The 26,567-nt window shown below is 44.9% G+C and overlaps 2 protein-coding genes across 2 annotated transcripts in view; one reads left to right on the top strand and one right to left on the bottom strand.

The window, feature by feature from the left end:
• The window catches only part of cpvl (carboxypeptidase vitellogenic like), a 14,778-nt gene extending 5,461 nt beyond the window's left edge, over positions 1 to 9,317 (top strand). The window contains exons 3-13 of the mRNA XM_054621800.1: positions 4,763 to 4,884; positions 6,245 to 6,359; positions 6,480 to 6,538; positions 6,691 to 6,770; positions 6,884 to 6,950; positions 7,205 to 7,327; positions 7,734 to 7,865; positions 8,007 to 8,105; positions 8,242 to 8,415; positions 8,537 to 8,719; positions 8,813 to 9,317. Coding sequence (XP_054477775.1) covers positions 4,763 to 4,884; positions 6,245 to 6,359; positions 6,480 to 6,538; positions 6,691 to 6,770; positions 6,884 to 6,950; positions 7,205 to 7,327; positions 7,734 to 7,865; positions 8,007 to 8,105; positions 8,242 to 8,415; positions 8,537 to 8,719; positions 8,813 to 8,911 — 1,253 coding nt within the window. The 3' untranslated portion in view covers positions 8,912 to 9,317. The remainder of the gene's footprint in view (positions 1 to 4,762; positions 4,885 to 6,244; positions 6,360 to 6,479; positions 6,539 to 6,690; positions 6,771 to 6,883; positions 6,951 to 7,204; positions 7,328 to 7,733; positions 7,866 to 8,006; positions 8,106 to 8,241; positions 8,416 to 8,536; positions 8,720 to 8,812) is intronic.
• A 3,233-nt stretch (positions 9,318 to 12,550) lies between these two features.
• creb5b (cAMP responsive element binding protein 5b) overlaps positions 12,551 to 26,567 on the bottom strand; it is a 35,246-nt gene continuing 21,229 nt past the window's right edge. The window contains exons 8-11 of the mRNA XM_054622157.1: positions 15,828 to 16,151; positions 14,301 to 14,528; positions 13,718 to 13,826; positions 12,551 to 12,720 (exon numbers count right to left, since the gene is read on the bottom strand). Of these exons, the coding sequence (XP_054478132.1) occupies positions 12,566 to 12,720; positions 13,718 to 13,826; positions 14,301 to 14,528; positions 15,828 to 16,151 (816 nt within the window). The 3' untranslated portion in view covers positions 12,551 to 12,565. The remainder of the gene's footprint in view (positions 12,721 to 13,717; positions 13,827 to 14,300; positions 14,529 to 15,827; positions 16,152 to 26,567) is intronic.

Genomic DNA, 26,567 nt, shown 5'->3' with positions numbered 1-26,567 from the left:
CCTCTGTCCTTAGACCCTCACATCCTCTGTCCTTACACCCTCACATCCTCTGTCCTTAGACCCTCACATCCTCTGTCCTTACACCCTCACATCCTCTGTCCTTACACCCTCACATCCTCTGTCCTTAGACCCTCACCTCCTCTGTCCTTAGACCCTCACATCCTCTGTCCTTACACCCTCACATCCTCTGTCCTTACACCCTCACATCCTCTGTCCTTACACCCTCACATCCTCTGTCCTTAGACCCTCACATCCTCTGTCCTTACACCCTCACATCCTCTGTCCTTAGACCCTCACATCCTCTGTCCTTAGACCCTCACATCCTCTGTCCTTACACCCTCACATCCTCTGTCCTTAGACCCTCACATCCTCTGTCCTTACACCCTCACATCCTCTGTCCTTACACCCTCACATCCTCTGTCCTTACACCCTCACATCCTCTGTCCTTACACCCTCACATCCTCTGTCCTTACACCCTCACATCCTCTGTCCTTACACCCTCACATCCTCTGTCCTTACACCCTCACATCCTCTGTCCTTAGACCCTCACATCCTCTGTCCTTAGACCCTCACATCCTCTGTCCTTACACCCTCACATCCTCTGTCCTTAGACCCTCACATCCTCTGTCCTTACACCCTCACATCCTCTGTCCTTACACCCTCACATCCTCTGTCCTTAGACCCTCACATCCTCTGTCCTTACACCCTCACATCCTCTGTCCTTAGACCCTCACATCCTCTGTCCTTAGACCCTCACATCCTCTGTCCTTAGACCCTCACATCCTCTGTCCTTACACCCTCACATCCTCTGTCCTTACACCCTCACATCCTCTGTCCTTACACCCTCACATCCTCTGTCCTTACACCCTCACATCCTCTGTCCTTACACCCTCACATCCTCTGTCCTTACCCTCACATCCTCTGTCCTTACACCCTCACATCCTCTGTCCTTACACCCTCACATCCTCTGTCCTTACACCCTCACATCCTCTGTCCTTACACCCTCACATCCTCTGTCCTTAGACCCTCACATCCTCTGTCCTTAGACCCTCACATCCTCTGTCCTTACACCCTCACATCCTCTGTCCTTACACCCTCACATCCTCTGTCCTTAGACCCTCACATCCTCTGTCCTTACACCCTCACATCCTCTGTCCTTACACCCTCACATCCTCTGTCCTTACACCCTCACATCCTCTGTCCTTAGACCCTCACATCCTCTGTCCTTAGACCCTCACATCCTCTGTCCTTACACCCTCACATCCTCTGTCCTTAGACCCTCACCTCCTCTGTCCTTACACCCTCACATCCTCTGTCCTTAGACCCTCACATCCTCTGTCCTTACACCCTCACATCCTCTGTCCTTACACCCTCACATCCTCTGTCCTTACACCCTCACATCCTCTGTCCTTAGACCCTCACCTCCTCTGTCCTTAGACCCTCACATCCTCTGTCCTTAGACCCTCACATCCTCTGTCCTTACACCCTCACATCCTCTGTCCTTACACCCTCACATCCTCTGTCCTTACACCCTCACATCCTCTGTCCTTACACCCTCACATCCTCTGTCCTTACACCCTCACATCCTCTGTCCTTACACCCTCACATCCTCTGTCCTTACACCCTCACATCCTCTGTCCTTACACCCTCACATCCTCTGTCCTTACACCCTCACATCCTCTGTCCTTACACCCTCACATCCTCTGTCCTTACACCCTCACATCCTCTGTCCTTAGACCCTCACATCCTCTGTCCTTACACCCTCACATCCTCTGTCCTTACACCCTCACATCCTCTGTCCTTACACCCTCACATCCTCTGTCCTTACACCCTCACATCCTCTGTCCTTACACCCTCACATCCTCTGTCCTTACACCCTCACATCCTCTGTCCTTAGACCCTCACATCCTCTGTCCTTACACCCTCACATCCTCTGTCCTTACACCCTCACATCCTCTGTCCGTCCTTACACCTCACATCCTCTGTCCTTACACCCTCACATCCTCTGTCCTTACACCCTCACATCCTCTGTCCTTACACCCTCACATCCTCTGTCCTTACACCCTCACATCCTCTGTCCTTAGACCCTCACATCCTCTGTCCTTAGACCCTCACATCCTCTGTCCTTAGACCCTCACATCCTCTGTCCTTAGACCTCACATCCTCTGTCCTTAGACCCTCACATCCTCTGTCCTTAGACCCTCACATCCTCTGTCCTTATACCCTCACATCCTCTGTCCTTACACCCCTCACATCCTCTGTCCTTAGACCCTCACATCCTCTGTCCTTCCCCTCACATCCTCTGTCCTTACACCCTCACATCCTCTGTCCTTAGACCCTCACATCCTCTGTCCTTAGACCCTCAAACCCTTAAATCCTCTGTCCTCACATCCTCTGTCCTTAGACCCTCACATCCTCTGTCCTTAGACCTCACATCCTCTGTCCTTAGACCTCACATCCTCTGTCCTTACACCCTCACATCCTCTGTCCTTAGACCCTCACATCCTCTGTCCTTAGACCCTCACATCCTCTGTCCTTACACCCTCACATCCTCTGTCCTTACACCTCACCTCCTCTGTCCTTGTCCTCACCTCCTCTGTCCTTAGACCCTCACATCCTCTGTCCTCACCTCCTCTGTCCTTAGACCCTCACACCTCTGTCACACCTCCTCTGTCCTTAGACCCTCACCTCCTCTGTCCTTACACCCTCTGTCCTTAAATCCTCTGTCCTTAGACCCTCACCTCCTCTGTCCTTAGACCCTTAAATCCTCTGTCCTTAGACCCTCACATCCTCTGTCCTTACACCCTCACATCCTCTGTCCTTACACCCTCACATCCTCTGTCCTTACACCCTCACCTCCTCTGTCCTTACACCCTCACATCCTCTGTCCTTACACCCTCACATCCTCTGTCCTTACACCCTCACCTCCTCTGTCCTTAGACCCTCACCTCCTCTGTCCTTCCCCTCACCTCCTCTGTCCTTAGACCCTCACATCCTCTGTCCTTACACCCTCACATCCTCTGTCCTTACACCCTCACATCCTCTGTCCTTACACCCTCACATCCTCTGTCCTTACACCCTCACATCCTCTGTCCTTACACCCTCACATCCTCTGTCCTTACACCCTCACATCCTCTGTCCTTAGACCCTCACCTCCTCTGTCCTTAGACCCTCACCTCCTCTGTCCTTACACCTCACATCCTCTGTCCTTACACCCTCACATCCTCTGTCCTTAGACCCCTCACATCCTCTGTCCTTACACCCTCACATCCTCTGTCCTTACACCCTCACATCCTCTGTCCTTACACCCTCACATCCTCTGTCCTTATACCCTCACCTCTGTCCTTAGACCTCACATCCTCTGTCCTTACACCCTCACATCCTCTGTCCTTAGACCCTCACCTCCTCTGTCCTTAGACCCTCACCTCCTCTGTCCTTACACCCTCACATCCTCTGTCCTTACACCCTCACATCCTCTGTCCTTAGACCCTCACATCCTCTGTCCTTAGACCTCACATCCTCTGTCCTTACACCCTCACATCCTCTGTCCTCTGTCCTTACCCCACATCCTCTGTCCTTACACCCTCACATCCTCTGTCCTTAGACCCTCACATCCTCTGTCCTTACACCCTCACATCCTCTGTCCTTACACCCTCACATCCTCTGTCCTTACACCCTCACATCCTCTGTCCTTACACCCTCACATCCTCTGTCCTTACACCCTCACATCCTCTGTCCTTACACCCTCACATCCTCTGTCCTTAGACCCTCACATCCTCTGTCCTTAGACCCTCACCTCCTCTGTCCTTAGACCCTCACCTCCTCTGTCCTTACACCCTCACATCCTCTGTCCTTACACCCTCACATCCTCTGTCCTTAGACCCTCACATCCTCTGTCCTTACACCCTCACATCCTCTATCCTTACACCCTCACATCCTCTGTCCTTACACCCTCACATCCTCTGTCCTTAGACCCTCACCTCCTCTGTCCTTCCCTCACCTCCTCTGTCCTTACACCCTCACATCCTCTGTCCTTACACCCTCACATCCTCTGTCCTTAGACCCTCACATCCTCTGTCCTTACACCCTCACATCCTCTGTCCTTACACCCTCACATCCTCTGTCCTTACACCCTCACATCCTCTGTCCTTACACCCTCACATCCTCTGTCCTTACACCTCACATCCTCTGTCCTTACACCCTCACATCCTCTGTCCTTACACCTCACATCCTCTGTCCTTAGACCCTCACATCCTCTGTCCTTACACCCTCACCTCCTCTGTCCTTAGACCCTCACCTCTGTCCTTACACCCTCACATCCTCTGTCCTTACACCTCACATCCTCTGTCCTTAGACCCTCACATCCTCTGTCCTTAGACCCTCACATCCTCTGTCCTTAGACCCTCACATCCTCTGTCCTTACACCCTCACATCCTCTGTCCTTAGACCCTCACCTCCTCTGTCCTTAGACCCTCACATCCTCTGTCCTTAGACCCTCACATCCTCTGTCCTTAGACCCTCACCTCCTCTGTCCTTAGAGCCTCACACCCTCTGTCCTTAGACCCTCACATCCTCTGTCCTTACACCTCACATCCTCTGTCCTTACACCCTCACATCCTCTGTCCTTAGACCCTCACACCTCTGTCCTTAGACCCTCACACCCTCTGTCCTTAGACCCTCACATCCTCTGTCCTTAGACCCTCACAAGCATAACAGTTAAGATTCATGGTTGTAGTTTTTATACTGACTGCTTTGCATTCAGCCAGGAAACTGAGTCTGGTGGGAGATCTGCCAGGTGCCAATGTCAAGAGTTATGCTGGGTACCTCACTGTCAACAAGAAATACAACAGCAACCTCTTCTTTTGGTTCTTTCCTGCACTGAAGGTAAGCTCAGACTCCTTCTTTACACCAGAGGTTTTCCAAACTACACAGTTACACGACTCTCAGTGCTGCAGTTTGGGACAAAGCACACATTGTGAGATAAATAGTCATTCTTGTCCTTATTTCTTTTGGAAATCAACTTGATTGGACTTCAGCTATTTCTTACTGTATACTCCCTCGGTGAACATATGATAAGGAAGTGCACCTGTGTGTATTTAGTCAGCAGCAGTGCTGGAATGTCAGCTATGATGGTAGACTTTGTTTTGTGTTTTAAAAGTCACGTTTTTAGTTTTTATTGTTGGCCACATGTCTACAGTCTGATGAACCTAAACCTGACTGCCATTGTAAAATAATAAACTGAATTCTCAACCGCGTGGTGCTGGGATCTTAACTCTCTAAGACAGTGGTTCTCAAATGGGGGTACGTGAAGGCACTCCAGGGGGTACGTGAGATTTTTAAAAAATATATTTAAAATTAGCATCCATTCAAAAATCCTTTAAAAATTGTTATTTAATAAATATTCAATAAAATATAAGTGTAAGTTCATGAACTGAATTCAATGCAACAATGCAATCGTCAGTGTTGACAGTTTAATAAATCACTGATGGCAGAGCGCTGTGTATTCCATCTTTATTTCAACCAAAAATGCTTTGCGCTGGTTAGGGGGTACTTGGCTAAAAAAGTATTTCACAGGAGGTACATCACTGAAAATAGGTTGAGAACCACTGCTCTAAGACATAAGAGGTTTTTATTGTCATTTTATTCCTACGATCCTCTGCCCTGTTTTAACTACCTGGGCCAAGTCTCTCCTTGTCTCTATGGTGCTCCTGTAGAAGTGGACTAGGAGCTGAGAGGGGAGTTTGGCTTTTTTGAGTTTCCTCAAGAAGAAGAAGAGCCTCTGTTGGGCTTTCTTCACCAGGTGGGAGGTGTTAAGGGCCCATGTCAGATCCTTTTGTGATGTGGATTCCCAAGAATTTGATGTAACTTACACTCTCCACCTCCTCACCGTTTATGTGGAGAGGGGGAGGTGTGGTCTTCCTGGTTCTCCTGAAATCCACGATGATCTCTTTGGTTTTTGTAGTGTTCAGGACCAGGTTATTGTCAGTACACCACTCAACCAGATGTTGTACCTCCTCTCTGTAGTGCGCCTCCTCGTTGTCTGATATCAGTCCTCCTATAGTGGTGTCATCAGCGAACTGCACTATAGTGTTAGAGGAGTGGATGGGTGTGCAGTCACGGGTGAAAAGGGCAGGACTGAGCACACAGCCCTGCGGTGCTCCTGTGTTCAGGATGAGGGTGGAGGATGTGCGGTTGCCCATTCTGACGGTTTGTGGTCTCTGTGTGATGCCCTGATGTGTGACAGCCAAACCAAGACAAAGCTCCGGTCCTGCTCTGGCTGCAAGGCGGGCCCGGTGGCACCTCCATGTTCGGTCTCTTCGTGGAACATGGACCATATGTGGTGTACAAGAACTTGACTGGTAAGAACTGATCTGGTACTACAGCACCATACATAAACACAAACTGAATTCCTCTTTAACCTGATGCGCTTGAGTCCTGTTTTTGTGTTGGAGCATTGTTAACTGTTTTGTTCTTTGCAGTTGGTATGAGGGATTACGCTTGGACAACAAGATATTCCGTTTTGTACATTGACAATCCGGTACGTATTAGTTATTCACCCTCAGACAAAAAAAGTCCCAAACTAATAAACATGAAACGCACATTTCATTCAAGGGCTCTCAGCTCTTACGACTTTTTTTTTATGTGCATTCATATTTTCAAGTCTTTGAGGAAGAGTATTTGTGTCTCTAGGTTGGAACAGGTTTCAGTTTCACTAACGATGACAAAGGTTTTGCTCAAAACCAGGATGACGTTGGCAGAGATCTGTACAGGTAAAACAACTGCCATCCAACTCTAACATAGTGTTCTTGTCACTTGATCCATAAGTCTGTTGATTGATTGATTACTAACTTGTTTTTATTCCCATCTCTTCCTTTTTTTAAAGTGCCCTAACACAGTTCTTCCAGATATTTCCTGAGTATCAGGCCAATGAGTTCTATGCTACTGGAGAGGTATGTTTTTGTTCTATTCAAGCTTTGGAAATGAATCATGTCAAAATGTAAAGTAGTGGTTTTACACAGGTGGCTTTCTAACTTGTACACATTAGAGAAAATCATATGGAACACATTTTGGATAACTTATAAGCTTGTCTTAATATATCACCGCAACAAGAACATAAGTCTTTGACAACAACAACCAAAAGAAAACATCCTACCTATTTATAATATGATCCTGATCTGTGTAAACCCTCTCTGTCCCCATGCAGTCTTATGCAGGGAAGTATGTTCCTGCCATCTCCTACTACATCCATAAAAACAACCCCACTGCCAAAGTGAAAATAAACTTCAAGGGGATGGCTATTGGTGACGGCCTCTGTGATCCAGAACTGGTGCGTATCTGACTAAGTGTTGTCTTCTGATCATATTTAAACCTCTGTTCACCCACATAGGTGTTTTCACTGAATCTGGTTGATTAGACGTCTGCTCAGGTTGAAGGTGGGCTGGAGCCTCGATGTGAATGTATTAGGTTACAAAACTTCATCTACCAATAAGAATGATAAAGGTGTTATTTGTCCCGACCTAAAAAGTTCAACAAAGCTAACAGGAGACTCATGAAGGTCTCACTCATTAGTCCTCAGACGCCAACACAGTCTTGAGACGAGGTCTAATCAGAGGCTTTAACTTCATCATATGGACTTGTGAATTTCTAATAGTATTAGTAGTCCACATTTCAGTCCTGTCAATGTAAAAATGAGTTGAGTATAGTATTTTAAAGCTTTTTGTTTTCCTTCTCAGATGCTGGGTGGTTATGGTGAGTTCATGTACCAAACAGGCATGATAGACGAACAGCAAAAACAGTATGTCGTCCAGCAGACAGACTTGGGGGTTAAACTCATCCAGCACGAGAAGTGGGTGGAGGCTTTTCAGGTAGGTTTTGCCTCTTATTTTTGTTGGAACACATTTTTTCTACTAAATTTGAATTTATTTCTTATTGTTCAATGAATTCCCAATACATTTTCATATCGTTTTTTACATTTAGCTGACCATGTTGTTACCGTCTGACTTCAGGTTTTTGACAGCCTTCTGAATGGTGACGTGGAACCGTATCCCTCCTTCTTCCAAAACGCTACCGGCTGCACCAACTACTACAACTACATGACCTGTCGGGTGCGTAGACACACTGGCTCAAAGCTGCCTGTGCGACTTATTGGAGCGAACTTTTGCAAATATACAAACACACTATTTAGTTAGTTGAAACTGTCTTTGCACAATCCACTTAATCTTGCTCTAATTGACACAACAGGAGCCTGAGGACCAGGAGTACTTCTCCCAGTTTGTGACTCTGCCATCGGTGCGACGTGCCATCCACGTGGGGAACCTGACCTTCCATGACGGCTCGGAGGTGGAGAAGCACCTTCTGCAGGATGTCATGAAGAGCATCAAGCCGTGGCTGGGGGAGTTGATGGAAAACTATAGGGTGAGAGTTTTGGGATTATCCTCTGTGTTTTGCCTGTGCATCAGTGGTATGATGCTTTGAAAGTCCCTCAATGCCTCTTTAACAGTCTTTTCCTGTTTGGTCCATTTCTACATTCACCCAGGTCCTAATCTACAGCGGTCAGCTGGATGTAATTGTAGCAGCGCCACTGACCGAGAGGTTCCTGCCCACTGTCAACTGGACCGGGGCGGCTGAGTTCAAAACAGCACCTCGTTTCCACTGGAAGGTTCAGCCCAGCGACACAGAGGTGGCTGGTTACGTGAGACAAGTGGGGGAGTTTTACCAGGTGGGCAGTTGTTAACAGTTGAAAAACTATGTGGAAAAGTACGTTTGTTGAACGACTGTTTTAAATTCGGTAATCTGTCCTCTTGTGACACAGATCATCATCCGAGGAGGAGGACACATTCTGCCTTACGACCAGCCGGCGAGGTCCTTTGACATGATTGACAGATTCCTTTCAACACGGGGCTGGATATGAAGTGTTTTGGTCCTGAAACAGCGAATCAAAGCACCTCCACTTTAAAGAGTGTTGATTTGAAAGACTGTTGATCGTCTCAGCCAATGTAAATCAGCACGTTGTTGGCTTGGTACACAATTCTTTTTAGTATTTTAGCAGGTGGGACTTAGGACTGCTCTCTGATGCAAACTAAATAAGTTGTCTTAACATGTTCCCATGTCTTCCACATCTTCACAAAGTAAAAATGAAGTGAAAATGACTGATAATTCAGTCTGATTATCAGACCAGAATTCTATCAAAACCGTTTCATTTATAACTGTTTGAGGAAAATAGAGTCTATGATGCATTCAATCAGAACATGCTTGATGATGAAATATAAAGAAAAACACCTTGAATCGACCTTGAAATTAAAATATTTTTTACTAAGTCCGAGTGTCTTAATGATCAGAGAAGGCTAATGACTTATGTACTGTTTTTTTGACTGATATCTGATGCAGTGTTTTAAAGATAGGTTATCTTTGGATGAGATTTGTCCCTTCAAGTACTCTTTGATTAGTCTACAAAATGTCCACCAGGGGTCCCTGTGTCTAAAGAAATGTCATTGAAAAGCCAGAAATGAAACAATATCATTTCACTAAACTTCTGTGGGGCGTTTAATGTATTTTTAAAGAGTTAACACAATTTAATTTCTGATTATCTCTGAAGAATAGGGGCCACTTTGCATGTTGCAACAATACACAATGCGTGGTAATTTCATTATGTTTGGCCTTTATAGTGGTTTTAAATTGTATTTGATTTGCTGCAGGGTTGTGTAGTTTAAGTTGGTTATTTTTTTGACAAAGATGTTTGTGTACTGAAGTTAACTGTCAGGCATCAATCAAGTTGTCTAGACAGATAAATGATTAATGAGGATTCTAAACCTTTAAGCACCTAACTATTTAATGAGCAGTTATGTCTCAAGGACAAGCATCGGGGGGAAACTGTTTTTCTCTTTTAATAGCATTCTTCCAATGTTATCTTCAAATATTTGATCCATGTCTCTAAGTTCATTTTTTCACTCTGGTTATCTGCATATAAAACATTTGTGTCACTAGATTCCGAGTACAAGTCGTAGTGACATCAAATCACGTCAGTTAGTTGTTACAGAACAAGTGCTTTATTTTCATACCGTAATGTAACTGCAGCGATACTTTAACATCTGTACAAATGCAAAACAAAACGGAGGCAATGTCATTACAGACACACAAAAAAATGTACAAAGTTATGCAGGCCAGAATGGATTCATCAGTTCATTACATATTAACAATGTATTTAAGCGCTGAAATGAGCCTCGACGTACAACAAAAGGCAACAAGTGCTATGCAAACATTATTTACAAACATGTACCACACATTTACTCCCTTCAATAAGAAAGGTGGTTGCATTACATGTACAGGATTATAGAAATGAATGAAATTATGTACAATATTTATAATTTCAGATTTAAAATAATACAATTATAACATCATTAATACATAGGAATTGTTCTCCACCTCTCACAAAACCACACAGACGCACTCACACTGAACTTTCATCTGTCCTTTTGTTCACTTCCTGCATATACAAATGACTTTTTCTGAACCTGGACCCACTGTCAAAAATGAAACTAGAGACTCTCATATCTAACACTAAAATAGCAACATTCTCCGAATGATTCCAGTTGAAAGTTGTTTGAGGTCATTACCATAATTTTCCCCATGCGAGAGGTTAATTTTGAATGATCCAAAATACGATTTAAAAAACAACTTAAAATAAGGCAAGCTTCAGTTCAAAGGGTTGGTACGACAAAGCCCTTTTCAAGAGAATCAATGTCTCTCATTGACACATATATCACACTGACTGAAGGATTAACACATGACAAAAACGGTCCAAATGCTTCAACAAAACTTGAATGTAACCCATTATGAGGATAAAGATTCACATCCTTCATCTATTTTTTTCCAAAATAAAAAAAGACTCAAATGTAACGGTGCAGAGTCTTTACAATATGAGCTCTAGGTTCCCTTCCTTTATCTACAGACATGATGCCAGCCAGGCACAGTCTCTCCATAAAGCCAAACACAGTTAAGTTTCTCGCTGGTGTGTGAAAAAGGGGGGGGGGGGGGTCACTGAGAATTACTTGGACCTTAATATGGCTATTCTACCCTCCGGCATGACAGAGGACAAAGTGCATAGACAGCTCTGCGATCGCTCCACCTGTCAGTGGAATGTAATTCATCAATCCTACTGTAAAACACAGTGCATTATGGTCATCATGCTAATGAGTCGACATTCCTGGTCATAGGAAAGAGAGAAAGAGGAGTTGTGGTGAACATGAAGAAGGCGTGAAGTTTCAAGGCAGATTAAAAAAAAGGTCACTATTAATACATCCATCTCCCTGCAGAGCAGGCCTGAGAAAGAGAGGAAGAGAAATCGACAGAGGTCAGAGGTTAAATGGGAAGCGGGTACTTTTTCTCCTTGGTCAGCTGGTTCTGGGCTTACATGCAGCAGACATCCATGACAAAACCAATAACAGAGGAAACTCTAATAAAACACAGAAAATTAAAGGGTTTTGATTGTTCTAAGAGAATGAGTTGCTGTCTACAGAAAGCCAACAAAATATTTTAAGAAAGATTCAGGCACATTGTGACATTTTGAAAAGCACAAGCATTAATTGCTCCTATTCATACACCGTAAAACACTTAAACAGTTGTGGGATGCCAGTCAGAAAAAAAGTTTTCCTTTCTTTACACACCCGCAGAACTTTGTTCTGCAGAGGAAAGAAGGCAAAACAGTACACATAACTCAGATGCATATTCGAAACGATGGATCCTGAAATCCAGATGCACAAACACACAAAAAGAGGCCTCAATAGTTAAAGCTTCAGTTGGTCCTGGAGAGCGGAAGAGTTTGTTTCAGCTGCCTCACTGGTATCACAGTGTACAATGCTGTAGCTGTAACAGCATCGTATGTCCTTGGGATCAGAGTGGCTTGGCCATGCTGATCCTAATGTGGACATACAGTAGAGAAGGTGATCAATGCTGTGTTTCATGACACTCTTTAAGAATAACGCAGACAGGGAAAAGGTTAACAGTCATATTCGTTTCTAGGAGAAAAAAAGGGTCATTACACCTGTTTGCATATTCCTGTCTTAAAGACATCATAGAGACCGTTTGACTTAAAGGCAGCAACTTCCCACTCATATAGTGTTTGTTGCATACACTCAACATACTGTCCATAAGTGATATTCAGAGAACACATTGACTCATTTTTCAGTCCGTTAGGGTAACAGAGATGTAAGGTCTGCCAACAGGGATGAGGCTTACGTCTCTGTCCTCTGGTTCTATGACCACTGTGGTCCTTTTTGTACCATTTAACAACAGAAAAAGTCACTTAAATGCTGCATGAGATTAGCAAGACTCGCTTTTTCCTAAAAGCACAAAAAACAGGGTAAAAAAAGAGGCAACAAACTATAGAACATTTATGCGTTAATAGGGTTGGTCTATAAAAATACATACTGTAGCTACTGTATAAAGAACAGCCTCACAGGCCTTTGAGGTTTTTCTTGATGGAGGGAACGAGGACGTCAGCATGTGCAGCTGGCAACCCTCAGGAAGCAAGGCAGTAGGGGGGGGGGGGTTATAGTCTCTCTTGTCCCTAATGAACGGGGTTAATGTCAGTGCAGTGATTGGTTTGCCCGTGCACACTGCTGCCCCCTACAGTTGTGGTGGAGGTGGTGATGGTGTTGTGCTGAATGACCTGCTGCTGGGAGCACGCTGGCGCTGGACTGCCCGCCGGACTGCTTTCTGGACCTGAGGAGACAGCAGAGACAAATCAGTGAGGATGGACAACATGTGGGTGGAGTAGTGTAAGTACTGTGACCTTCAAGCTCTACAAAGAGGCTTCAAAATATAATGTGATAGAAAAACAAATGATAATGAATGATAGAAAAATAAACACAGACCAAATGTCATTATTGTAAAAATAAACAGCTTTATTAGCAGAAACAGATACATGCCACACTAAATTCACACCAAAAGTCTCACCTGTCATCCCAAAATAGACCATAAATGGAAAGCACAAAAATGGAAAAGTGACTCCATAAACAAGCCTGATGAAGTTCGGACACATTGAAGGTGACATCTGTACACAAGCTAGACTCATCGATGAAAGTCTCTCCCAGCCCAGTCTGGGAGTTGGCTCTCTTCTGTATAAAAGAACCATTCAGTCAGGGGGGATGTGAGCCTTATTTTCCTGCGCTAAAGTCACATAGGGAGGAGCCTTTATCCTAATTACATGGAAATGTCACTTGTATCCGTATCAAAGGGCGGGGCTCTGATGTCATGCGCGGCTGAGCCGAGGCACAGTCCGGTGATCAGTAAGATCTTGCGGCATCCATGAGAGTTTGGATGCCAATGTGCAGCCCGTGACGTCTTTCTCACATTGAGTCTCCGCTGCATCTGTGCACGGAGGCGCTGTCAGACGGAAAACAGGGCTCATAGGGGATTCAGACTACCAACTCCCAGTCCAGGCTGGCTACCAGAGTGTGCAACACCCATATGTGAAAGGAAGAGTCCAGCCACGAGCGTGGGAGCTGGATACCAGCGCATAGGAGCGAAGAGTCTTGGCAGTCACTGTGTGTCCATCATACTGCAGTCTGAAGAGTTTAAATCTTTCCTCTGGCAAGACAATTAACATTTCCCCGCAGTGCTATCTGCACTGTGTGGCTAAGGCACAGAGATGAAGGTGGGATTTTGGTCAAATTCACAAGTGTGTGTGTGTGTCTGTGTTTATGTCTGAGCTACTCACTGAGGTAACCTTGGGAGTCTTTCTGCATAGTGGTGATGGGACAGTCCTTGTGTGTGAGGAGAAGCTGCTTGAGTTGGGTCACCTCGTTCTTTAGCATTGTGACTTCATTCTAAAATGCAGGAAAAACACAGCAGCATTTTGACTATCATCCAGGCAATCAACAATTTAAGCAGACCCTCTATTATCCTTCATCATTTGTATGGAAAAAAACCCAGTGAATTCTGACTTCAGGCTTAATTTATATTTTGCATTGGGCTTAAGGCTTCACTCCATTTTTAACTGAAATTTGGTTATACATTTTGGACTTGGAGTTTGAAAGATGAAGACATTTACCAGACAGGGAGGGTCTGACAAAAGATGCTATTCAGTTGCATTATGGGAATTGTAGAATCTATTTTTTTGAGCTCTGCAGCTTTGATTTTTACCAACTGACTGAATATCAGTGTTGGACACTGACACATTCTCACACCAATCCGAATTATTGCCATCCTCTCCGGTGTAAAACGGGACAATAAATTGTAAGTTCTTATAAAGGAGCTTAATGACTGTTGCAGTTTTTCAACACCTGAAGTTCATTGGGTACCTGAAGCTGCATGTTGGTCTGAGTGAGCTCTTCTGCTTTCTTCTCTAACGACATCACCCACACTTTTCTCTTCTGTCTGCATCTTGTTGCTGCCGCTCTATTTCTTTCCAGAAACTTCCGCCGACGTTCATCCGGATCTTCGTCCACTACTCGTCGACGCCGTCCGCCGCTTGGTGGTGGAGAGTGCAGTGTCTGCGTGGGATGCATCTGCTGGGTCGCAGGTGACATCTGAAACATGGGGGGATAAAAGGTATCAGATCTCTGATGAAATCTGTTTGTCATCATTCGACATGTAACCATTCAGACACACCTGGAAAACAGCCACCTGTCTCCTGTCACTGCTCTGCTTCCTCCAAAGCCTCAAAACAAGCATCTATACATTTACCTCCTGCAGCTATTCCCACTCTGGCAACTTTCCCAAAAACAACATCTGGTTGTGCCACGTGCCCTGTGAGCCGTGGGCGTCGGGGTGACAGCGTGAGTGAGTGACTGGGCTGATTCACCAGCCTGCCCACCTTGTTAAAGAGGTGTCAGGAGGCAGTTTTCCTACGCCCACTTCCACTCAGACTAACACCGCCAGACACAGTCAAAAGACTCATTTCTAAAAACATACATACACTGACAGATCTTGGCATATACTTGGCAAGGTCAAGTGTTTTCAGTCTTCAGATCATTACCATTTTTATGAGAAAAAATACGGAAAATACAAGCTGCTTTAATGGCCTCTGTGCATACAGAGAGTGTTGTTTCAATGCCTTAATGATACATTTGGAACATACAGTGAATTGCATTTCTTAATGTCGGACTGTCCTTCATCCAAAATGCTTGGAACTGCAGAGGCCGTTAGACAATGCAAGGACAAAGTGTCTCACATCATGTTATTTTTTTATGCTGTGAGCAATACTTTCAAACTGTAAATTAGAATTAAACCAAATGTATTCACGACTAAGATGTTCCAGGACTATTATGCCAAGGCTGTCTGGTCATCATCAGGACCAGCATTTATGAAACCTCTTCAGCACCCTGAGAATATTGTGGCCACATAATTGCAGCTTGGCAGTACAGGATGGCGTGGCTCTTAGTTTACTAAAGTCACTACTGAGCATCCCCTATAATGGCTGCTTTATGGCCTCTTCTTGACCCTTCCCCTTCATGGCAGGCGTCCGATACTGACCTGAAGCTGACCAACCTCAAAGGAAAAAATGACCTCTGAGATGGTTTCAAAGAAGCTGCTTCTTGGCAGGGATCGTGTGTTCATCCATTGACTTACAGTGATTTTAAAGCTTAATTTCAGCCATACTCTACTGATATATATTACAAAATCACTAGGGAAAGACTTAAAAACTGCTCAAAGGGTTACTAAAGTGCTGTCTTGTTTTTAGTCATGATATACATATATGATATACAGAGGCTTCTAGTAGTATGAGAGGTTTTAATGTGCAGCGTAGTTAATGTGTTATTGAACTTGTGGCTCTGCCCATGGGTTGTCTAAAAGCTTCGACTCTCCCGGGAATGTGCATTGCTTACATGTGAAGCAGAGTGCATCGGAGGGTGCGGTGAGGTCTGGTGTGGGTGCCCGGGATGGAGGTGGGGATTGTGGGAGTTGTGATGGGGGTTGTGTCCCTGCGGGTGGTGGTGTCCTCCCTGGCCGTGGCCCTGACTGTGGTGGTGGTGACCATGGTGCTGGTACGTGTGGGGAGGGGCTTGCAGGTGCTGGTGCGGGTGCGAGTGCATGTGATGGTGGGCGCCTTGCTCCTGTCGTGATGACATCATATCCATCATGTGGCCCATGGAGTTCATGTTGCCGTTGGCGATGGTACCCGGGTGGTGTGAAAGTGCAGCCTTCAGCCTCTGTGTGGACAAAATGGACACCAAACACAATGTTTAACATCATTTTTCATAAAAAATATCTAAATAAATAAAGTTGGTACATGGTCTCGTCTGTCAGTGTGCTGATTATCAACAGCTAAAGAGCGCGTTCATGAGCTGACTAGGAGATGATGAATGGCTCCATAAATCCATATGTCAAGAGAACAAATCAAAGCCACTTAGGCTGTCCTCTGTCTCCCCTTCAGTCTTGTCATTCTCCCGCTTTACCTTCCATGATTGCCATCCCACTAGTCCCTCCTTCTCATATTCCTAATAGCCTCTCTCTCCTCTATGCACGTGTGTGTGTGTGTGTGTGTGTGTGTGTGTGTGTGTGTGTGTGTGTGTGTGTGTGTGTGTGTGTGTGTGTGTGTGTGTGTGTGTGTGTGTGTGTGTGTGTGTGTGTCTGGATGTCTGCCTGTGAGATGAGCTTGCTGGCAAGGTGTGAGCCTCAGACTGCTCCCTTGCTGTCGACCCAGCGGGAGGTTTGTTGCTTTAACCGTGTGGTCTACTTAGCCATGACTGGACCGGTGTCTCTGAGCGGCCTGGGAGAGAGACCAGAGAGAGGCTCTCTAAAGGTACGCCTGTGTTCCCAGTGTTTACTGAATGCACCTCTCCTTGAGAGTGTGTTTTTCTTGGCATCACATAAAGACAACCGCAAGACCAGAAAAAAAATGTAACCCAAATATACAAGTGCCAAAGTATGTCATCAGGCTTCATCTGTTGTACACAAACCTAGACAAGTAAAAAAAACCTCCATGTCTGAAACCATTTCATGACTTATTTACATTTTAACCGCTTTAGGAATAACAGTTTGAGAGAGTGTTGAGACGGTTGAATTTTGATCAATGCCAAGTGCACTGCTGTGGTGAATAAATTATTTAATAAACTGAAATACATGCTTAAGTCCAGTCTTATATCCGGTCTACAATTCGTCCACTTGTCACTTTAAGCAAAATGTTAGCCACGAAACTGAAAACAAAGGCATTGATTTTAAGGCCACTGTTGTGAATTCCACAAAGTTTTCTATTCTCTTTCCCAGTGCTCTCTTTCCTCTCTCGTCTCCCTTCCCCCTTCTCCCAGCTGCTGTCAGTGAGTCCATGCTGTGTCCAGGGCTCCATATCTTTTAACAACCTTCACATTCATGATTCCCATAGGGAATGGCATCCAGCTGGTCTGGATCACAACGCTAAAGACACGACCAGAGCAGAACATCGGCCCTCCACTCCTCTCACACACTGTTCATGAGTGGAAAGCTTTTTACCAGGAGGGAGGAGACACAGTGAGGCAGCCATAAAAGTGCATACCCTCCTGGTTTGTATTATATTTACATATTGCATATATGTGTTTTGTGAATAATTATATTTACTAGTCTAGGTGTCTTTTCTTGGCTTTCCAAGCACAGCTTGTGTGATATAACTGCACATGAAACCAACAGTTAAAATATGACCTTGCCAAGCCTGTTTTGGCTGAGTATAGTTTCTGCTTGTCAACCAAAGGGATGCCTGACATAGCGAAACAACGCTACATCATCAGGATTTAGATGTTATCTGTTCTAAGTTTTCTCTTTTAATGTTTAAACACATCTGATTGCACCCTAACCCCTGCTAACCGCCTGAACCACAGCCTCAGCAGCACAACTCTCAGGGGCCACAGCCCTGCTTCTTTGCGACCAGTGAGACAGGGGTTAAAATACCACAGAGTTTACACCAACACACAGCGGGGGGTCACAACCCTGCAGCTGTCCACAGCATCACAGTCACACTGAAACTCGCTGAGGGTAACAAGTGGCAGTGAGAAAGCTCCGACTTACTGTAATACATTGTTACTATCAACAGTATTAGTTAAGTTTTCTGTCGGTATAATAAAATAATAATAATACCTTTTATTTATAGAGCCTTTTTCAAAGTTCTCAAAGACGCTTTACAGACATTTAAAATCATCACTTAAGAGCTACACACTAAAAACTTAAAACACACAGCATTCGTCAGATAGTAAAAGCAATTCTGAAACGGTGAGTTTTGATTTCTGATTTGAACATTGAAAGATCAAAACATGTAGAAATAACAGACAGCTAGTTGATATGCAACTTAAACAAAAAAATGGATTTAAACAAGCTTACAGATATCAATCAGAGTCACCAGTGTCGACAAGGACGTCTTCCATGTATCACAGGATGAATTCTGAAGCTGACAGCCAACACTAAACAACTTCCCTTCAGCCTTCAGCCTGTCAGTCAGCACCAGAGAGGTGAGGCCCTCCCCTCTTATGAAAGAAAAGAACAATACGAGTTTGACAATCTTCTGCCACTTAGTTACAGAGCAGGCATTCACCTGAATGGACAGAAGCCAAAATAATCTGCTGGCTGCCTGTCTACCTCTCGACTGTGTTTTTGAGTTAAGGTAGTTTGTGTGAAAGGTAAGATGCTCATGTAGAGCTGCCTGACTCTCTGTCAACCAGGCTCCAGAAGAAAAGGACAGAGAGGGTAAAAGGGAGGTGAAGGGGGGCATTGAGAGAGAGAGAACAGGGGTGAGGGGAGATTAGATGGCTTCTAGTGTCTCCTCCCCAAACACATCAGCCCAAGACAGCCAGCGCTCATTTATCAGTGTCTCTGAGAGCTGTCCAGCTGGCAGTGCAGCGCTATCTGTTTATTAATTGAATTAGCCTGCATCTGAAGAGGCCCGAGAGTGTCAGGGTACAGAGGCAGGTCAAAGAGCGGAGGGGCCACTCCCAAAGCTGTGGTGGGGATAGTCACACACCAGATTGAGACAGAACACAAAACCAAAGAACCATGCATGATAAGAAATAAAGAAACATGAAGCAAGAAAAGACAATAGATTACTTAAATAAATGGTTTTACAGTAACACACTCAAAACGTAACGGTAAGAGTTTAAAGAAGAACAAACACGGTTCACGTATTATCAAAAGAGAAAACCCTTACCGTGATATAAATGTATTCCTGAGGCTATCTCTGCACAAGTGCCTGCTACTGCTCCATCTGGAGTTGAGACTCCAGCTCAGTTAAACCCACCTCTGCCAAAACTTAAGTCTTTGTATCCAGAACCACAGTGACGCAACTATGGGACGTTAGCAGAGCGATGATGAGCGGGCTGTGATTCTTAAACACCTTCATCAGCTCCCTAATGACTCTCTAACACATGGTTGTGTTTCCCCAGACGGCACTAAGCACAAGAACTTAACCACCACGTTCAGTTTACTCTAATAACACACACACACACACACACACACACACATACATATATATTTCTCCTGCAGCAACATGGCCGCTACAGAAAACAGTCATTAAACTCAGCGCAGGTGTTAGCCTGTGGCGGCACAGGGCGCTCACAGATGGGATGGCACACAGTCTGTCCTACCACTGTCTGCCCTGCTGTTGTTGAGGATTGGGGGAAACGAAACAACAAGAGGACGAGCAGCCCATGACACCATGAAGACATGTCAGCTTCTACCAGGAGTAATCTATAAACTAGCAGTCTTTGTAATCACAAGCGTTTGACACATCATTTCATGGATTCTGTAAGTAGCAAGCCTATTGATTTTCCATCGTTAAAACACTATCCCTGGTTCAGCCATCTTTTGCCCAGAGGGGAGGTGTCTTCTCTCAGACCTTTGCCCCCTGACCTCTCACCTCCCTCTCCTTTTTTTTTTTAGCTCTTTCTCATTTATGTGGTTTCAGGGATACCAGGTGATCACCCATTAATGATATTTATTAATGGCTGCTTCCTCTTTGACACAGAGGGTTGTGAGTGATGTCGCTGTGAGTGCTCTGGGCACATCCTAAGAACACACTCAGGTTTCTCCCCGCCAGATGACTTCATATCTATTAACCCCGGGAGGAGGAAGCAGGAGCACGGAGCAGGTATAAAGGGAGGAGACCAGGCCCGCCTCAGGATGGGTAAATCACACCTAGAGAGGTCAGGGTGAGCACTTTTATTCCCCTTAAAAGTGGAGCACTGTACTATCAGGGGACCTGTGGCCCCTGTGGCGCCGTACAGCAGATTTAAGCAGTCTGTGGAGTCATTGTTTAAGTGCAAAAAGATCACAGTTCCAAATGGGGATCTTCCTCTTCGCATAAAAAGAGTCCATGGAGAAAGCTTAAAGCTACTGTCTGTCTCTGTCAGCCTTTTCTTTACAATATAACAGCACAGTGATAATCTTTAAAAACACAATCATTCTTAAAGCATAGCTGTAACATTCCTGGCAGTATTTTTTTCGTGGGCCCCCTTAACTCGCTCTCTAAACCCGACATGGGTTCACCATATGCAGTTGAAAGCAGAAGTTTGGCTCTGTTGCCTTGCCAAGCACTCAGAGGATCTAATTCCATCCTCCTCATCTCCACCACCACCACCACCACTACCCACCCGTGCCTGTCTGCTAAACCCACTCTCCGTGCCCTAAAACTCTACGCCCCCATTAGTTCAATTTTATTAGATTTCCCTCTCGCCCAGAGAGGCAGTAACGTCCCCCCCCACCCCCCTCCTTCTCTCTCTCTCTCTCTTTCTCTCACACACACCTCCTCCCTGTTCCCCCACCCCCTCTTCCTCTGCTTGCCAAGGGCTGGGGACTGTTAAACTGATTTCCTCAGGGAACGGAGAGGCAGACTGTCTGATGGGAGGGCTGTTATGTCGCCCCCTATCTCCTCTCTGGGGTTTTGGGCCGAGCTGATCAGAACCGGGGCCGAACAGACCCTCCCTGTGGTTCCAGACACAGACGGGGGATATGGAGATAGTCCGGGTGTTCTGCCATGGCCCGACTCTCGGGGGAACCATGGCGGTACAGGCGCAGCAACACACACGCCCAGTGAGGAGCATGCTCCAAACCATGCACTCATACTATTGGCAGCTTCTCTCCACCCTGTCAAGTTAATGGATGGGCCTCTGACTCCAGTCTGTATATCCCCACTGTTCCCTCTCTTGTAAAACCCTGCTCTAGTGCAGCCGACATGGTTATCACTACACCCACTGCCACAATCTTGAATACAGAGAATGACTCAGACTCAGACAGACAAAGCATGAATACAATAATAGACACATAACATATGTCTTGATCTGTGGCATCAAAGAGATAAACTAATTATTTGTCATCATGCTCATAAGATTAACATCAATTCAAAGATGCTTAAAAAAACCGATATTTGTGTATTTTGGCTGAAACAGGACAATTAACTTCCCACTCGCTATTTATATGCAGATTGTAACCAGTGTTCCTATTTTTGTTTGGATTTTTCATTCAGATGTTGTCCTGTGAAAATAAATACTCATATTTTTATCAGCATATTTAAGCTATTTCTGTTACATATTTCCATTGCTGGGATCACACTTTGTTAAGACACCCACAGGCACGAGATTCCAACATGTCTGAAGCTGAGATAAGCAAAGAGAAAGAATATGAAAAAAGAAGGCTATTAGTTTGAACACAATGAAGAAAACAGAAGTGGATCCAATGTGTAAGCATCAACTAGTTAGGAGATGAGGTACTGAACTAACTGGTCAATATTGACTGAGAATGTCTGACACAACAGACTTCTTTCCAAACACCCCTCCAGCGTTTGGGAGGTTATTTTGGAGTCGCTAACTGCTCAGGCTCCAGGGGGGCTCATGGTGGCTGGACCAGTCCAGTCTGGCCCGTGTGGTGATGGCAGCTGGTTTACCCAAGCCTGGCTCTACCGGAGCCCCGTCCCATTGACGGGCCCTGAACCATGACCAAATGGCCTTCACATGCACCTCCCATCAGCACAGCTAAAACAACACACAGTCATCCAAAGACAAACAGATGCGACACTTTGCGCCACAACTGCCATCCCCGTCAACCCCCCCCACACACATACACACACAGTCACACATAGACATGCAGAGGGTTAGGCATACGTGTAACTACTCAAATATAAATGTTCCAGTATACACAGTCCTTAATAGACCTCGCTGTATACTAGCTTCACCATGTCAACCATGAACTTTCAGCCTTAAAAAGTTTGTCTGCTTTTTATCAAATTTCAAATGACAGAATCTCGTTACTTGCAGATGTTCTCACGGGAATCACTCTTTGTTCACATTTCCATACATGTTCATTGTAAATCTCTTGTGAATTTCGGCATGTCACTTAAATCTCTTTCAGATCTATGTGTGATGTCGGATATATTTAAAGCTGAATGGCTCAAAGCAGGTCGTGTGACCTATCGTCAAAACCCTGTTCCTGATGTGGGTTAACACTGGTCTAAAGAAAGCTAAAAGGGTATGTGACACGTTTTCTACTATGTGCATACCATAGAATTATTACAGTTGTTTTTTTAAATAACAGTAGTAGACAATAACCGTGGCCTGTTAACTTTTGCCATCATATCATCAATTCAGCTTTCAAGTCTTATAGTTACGTAAATATGATCACAGAGTGTATGTTGTTGCCTTACATTCTATTAAATAATTTCGAAAAAATAATCTTGATTGTCTTTAACAAATATATCCAGAGGTCAAATGTTATTCTATTATTCATCAGTGATGAAATGGCATAAATTAACCTGTGAAAGCAGTGTGTATACAGTAAATAGGGCAACTGTGGTTAAACCCATTGTTTATTATTAAAACAATCCTGTTGGTGAATAAAACAAAATCTGTCAAATGAGAGTAAGACCATCTCGAAACACAGCATGTCCGTTTACTATTACTACAGTATGTATGCGGTCCACTTGTCTTTCTGGCAACACAGTGAGGCAGTGAGAGAGGGGCCCCTCTCTGGTCTGTGTCCAACACTGATAAACTTGCAGACACACATTGATCCAGCAGCTCCTCAGCCCTGCTCTCCACACTGCTGAAACCACTCACCTCCATAACCATAGCAAGAAACATCACATGTTTATCAACCACAAAACTGTCTTTGCATCAAAGCGCTGACATTGACCGCTTTCTCTATGAAACACTGCATCTGAGCGGATCTTAAAATGCACTGTGTCCTGGTTTGACTGCTGTTCATCGCACATCCACACGTTTACTTAACTCACCACTCATATATACATAACAGATCTGCATCAAATACTATCTGCCAACTATAACTGTATGGTTTGTTTTAGCCCACTCAGTCTACAGATGTGTTTGGACTCCAAGGACAATGATTGCCAGAGAGTGGGCCAACGCACTGAATCAAGCCATTTGCATACACAACTGTGAGCATGCACACAAACATATACAGTACACATACACATAGTTTAGCGCTCAGTGAAGCAGCCCGCAGATTCAGCTGTGCTCTTAGCTCACCGTCCCTCTCTAATGACCTCATACCCTGACAATGCCACCATTCATACAGATGTTGCTTACAAAACCTGGAGTCAGACTCCTATTGTGTGCACTGCTCCTCCTCACAACAAGACGTTTAGCCAGAGGTGCTCCCCTACTGTGGAAGGAAATGAATTGAACACGTAATTGGGTTACCATGTACTGCTTATTCCATACTGAGCTAATTGCTCTATCAATCATCGTGTAGCAAAGTTGAAAACTGACACATCATTTTTACTTTGATTTCTTAATATGCACGTAACTTTCACATTTTTCACTTGCTTGGGGAAAACCTGAACATTTAGCCTATTAACCCAAATGCCTGTAGTGATTCTGTAACTATACTGAAACATAAGAACAGTAAGGGTTGTGTAAGTGAAATGTAAAAAGCTACATTAGCGTGCTAGAAACACTTTGATTATTGGTCCTCCTGTGTCCTATGAAATGTTTCTTTAAGAGACGCACTGTTTTTTTTCCCTCCTCAAGTATAAAAAGGAGTACATTTAGAGCATGCCAGGAATTATGTCATCCACCCATCCAGTGCCAGCTCCACAGCCAAGAGAGCCGCAGCGAAGGAACATATAGTATTGTTTACCTCATAAAAAACTCAGCACCTAGCCTGATGCTTAGTGACAAATTTATTGTCCTTAGTAACAATGTAAACAATAGATAATTGGGAGATGATAAAAAACACATTTTCATACATCAGCCCCAAACTGTTTCAAAGCCCTTCTGTCTGAAATTAGCAGGCAAGCAGCATGTGTGGAAAGCATGGAGCTCATTTAAAAAGGGACACAAAAACAGTGCAGAATTTGACCACAGACATGAGCTGAGTCCCATAGTCGGCCCTCACAGATGTTATTTAGAACCAACCTGATAAGGGCCTGTTGGGGCTTCCCTTGTTACAGATGAGAAGTGATAGCGAATGTCTTTCATCATACAAACAAAGGTATCAAACCATCTGAGCAGGAGAGGTTGGTATTGGGGGGAGTAGTAAACAATGCACGTATGCACTTACATAGTGCTGTATGTGCAACACTATGCATGCGTGTGTCATGTGCATGTGTGTACATCTCATTTGTTGTTGTTTTTAAGTACCCGATTGTTTATGAAAGTCCAAGTATGTGACACCATGCAAAGAGGATGAAACAGAGCTGGAGCAGTCAGTAAGTGTGAGTGTGTGTGCGACTGTTCGCGAGGCCCTGTGGAGAGCTGGCTCTGAGTGTTGACGTAATGCTTTGGCTCTCGTGCTGTGGAACTTGGCCTCCTCTCTGAAGCGCTTCCTCTACGCTGTGAGGGTCAACTATCCCACAACCTCCAGAGCACAACACACACCATTCTATTCCCCAGACCACAACAGAGCAGAACACAACCACACCCGGCACCATGAGCACCCAGTCCTTCACAAGAAGGAAAAGAAAAAGCACACACACTTGAAGTAAAACTAATAAAACACTCCCAGACAACCAGCTAAAAGCAAAAAGGGGAAAACATACAAGTCAGTTACTGCACCATCGGGCTTCGCTGTACCACTTAAACGATGGCACTTAAGGAGAAAATCAGAGATAGAAGAGAACAAAGATGGGCAATGATGCAGATAGAGTCTTTGGCCCAGAGAGCACACACAGAGAGCTTAGAGCGAGATATGAGTCCCCAAGGGGCCACAGCAGTCCTTCGGCTCATTAACTATTTACACCAAAGACAGGCCTCCCTGCTGCTCTGGCCCACCACAAAATCAATTAGCCGTCATTAGCCGAAAGCTCTGGGCATGCTCTCTCTGGCAGGGGAGGGTTAATCCTGCTGCCGAGGCCTCCAGTTACCACGAAATATAAAAATAAATCACAATATGAGCATACATGCATTCACACATACAGAGTGGCAGAGGAAACAGAAGTAATTTTATGTCACTTTGCAAAGAATTCTTCCAATTTCTCACCCTCACACACAGTTTAGTGTCTCAGAATATCGATGCCATCTCTCGCCTTTCAACTCCCCTGCTCGCTCTGCCTGTCTATCTATTTCCTTCATGTCTATCAAAGTCCCACTCAATCCCCTTCTCCACTCTCCCAATGTAAACGCTGAGCAGAAAGAGTGCATCCAGGTCCGTGCCTCGGGGGTGTGGGGTTACAGTGAGGAGATTACCCATTGGCGGAAAGTCAACATGGTTGGGGTAATGCGATTAGAGCCGGATTGAGAATGTCGCAGGGGACACATGGGCCTGATCATGGCCCAGTTATCCGATAGCGAGGCCGTATTTATCGACCTGGCCCGGGCGCGGATATTACAGACATTAGAGACCCTGTCCATGCTTATGAAACCCACGCTGGAGATCGCACTCTGATAACAGAATTAGTCTCTCACTTTCTGTCCACAATCGTGGAATTCCATCAGTTGCGTTCAGACATCGGGGAGCAGAATCTCAATTGATCCACATTTGGTTGCTGTGCCTCGTGTCTGAATGGCCAACTAACCAGAAAGTTGCATGGTCGCGGGGCCTGTAGCCATTTAGTGACTGCATATGTTTATGGGAGGACTAACAGAGCATTTACAATTCAATTACATAGATAGGAGGAGAAAAAAAGAGCAAGATGTGTCTGGATGATGGCCAGGGGAGAGATAAGGCTAATACACTAATATTGTGTTACCCCAGCGTGTTACCATAGGAACAGTTGAGGAGATTCGAAAGACTACAAAGACGATCAATCTTGAGAGAGCATGAGGAAGAGGGAGAATTAAATGCCCTGGGAATGCTCCCGCTCTACTCTATCAGAGCAATAACTCTTCTAATGACCTCTGCTACCTCCTCTCTCTCTCTCGTGCTCTCTCTCTCTCTCTCTCTCTCTCTCCACAAGATGTTTCTGTCCAGCAAATTCAGCTATCAGTGAACCTTTCCAAACACAAAGAGCAGCCAATGCTTTTCATTATGGCTTGTGATTTCTTGGATATCCAAGTCATGACACTTGCCCTTGTTTTTTATGGCACCTTTTCCTTTTTAAGTAATTTATTTTGAAAACAAAGATTGGCTGGTGGTCATGTTGCTACAGGATTAATCAAGTCATATCACCCCGAGTGTTACTGTCCGTCCATTTGACATTAATCAGATGTATATTGTCA

The sequence above is a fragment of the Anoplopoma fimbria genome, chromosome 20, assembly GCF_027596085.1.
Source record: "Anoplopoma fimbria isolate UVic2021 breed Golden Eagle Sablefish chromosome 20, Afim_UVic_2022, whole genome shotgun sequence".
NCBI lineage: Eukaryota > Metazoa > Chordata > Actinopteri > Perciformes > Anoplopomatidae > Anoplopoma > Anoplopoma fimbria.
The sequence above is the reverse complement of the archived record's forward strand: the minus strand, read 5'-3'. Positions and strand labels throughout refer to the sequence as shown.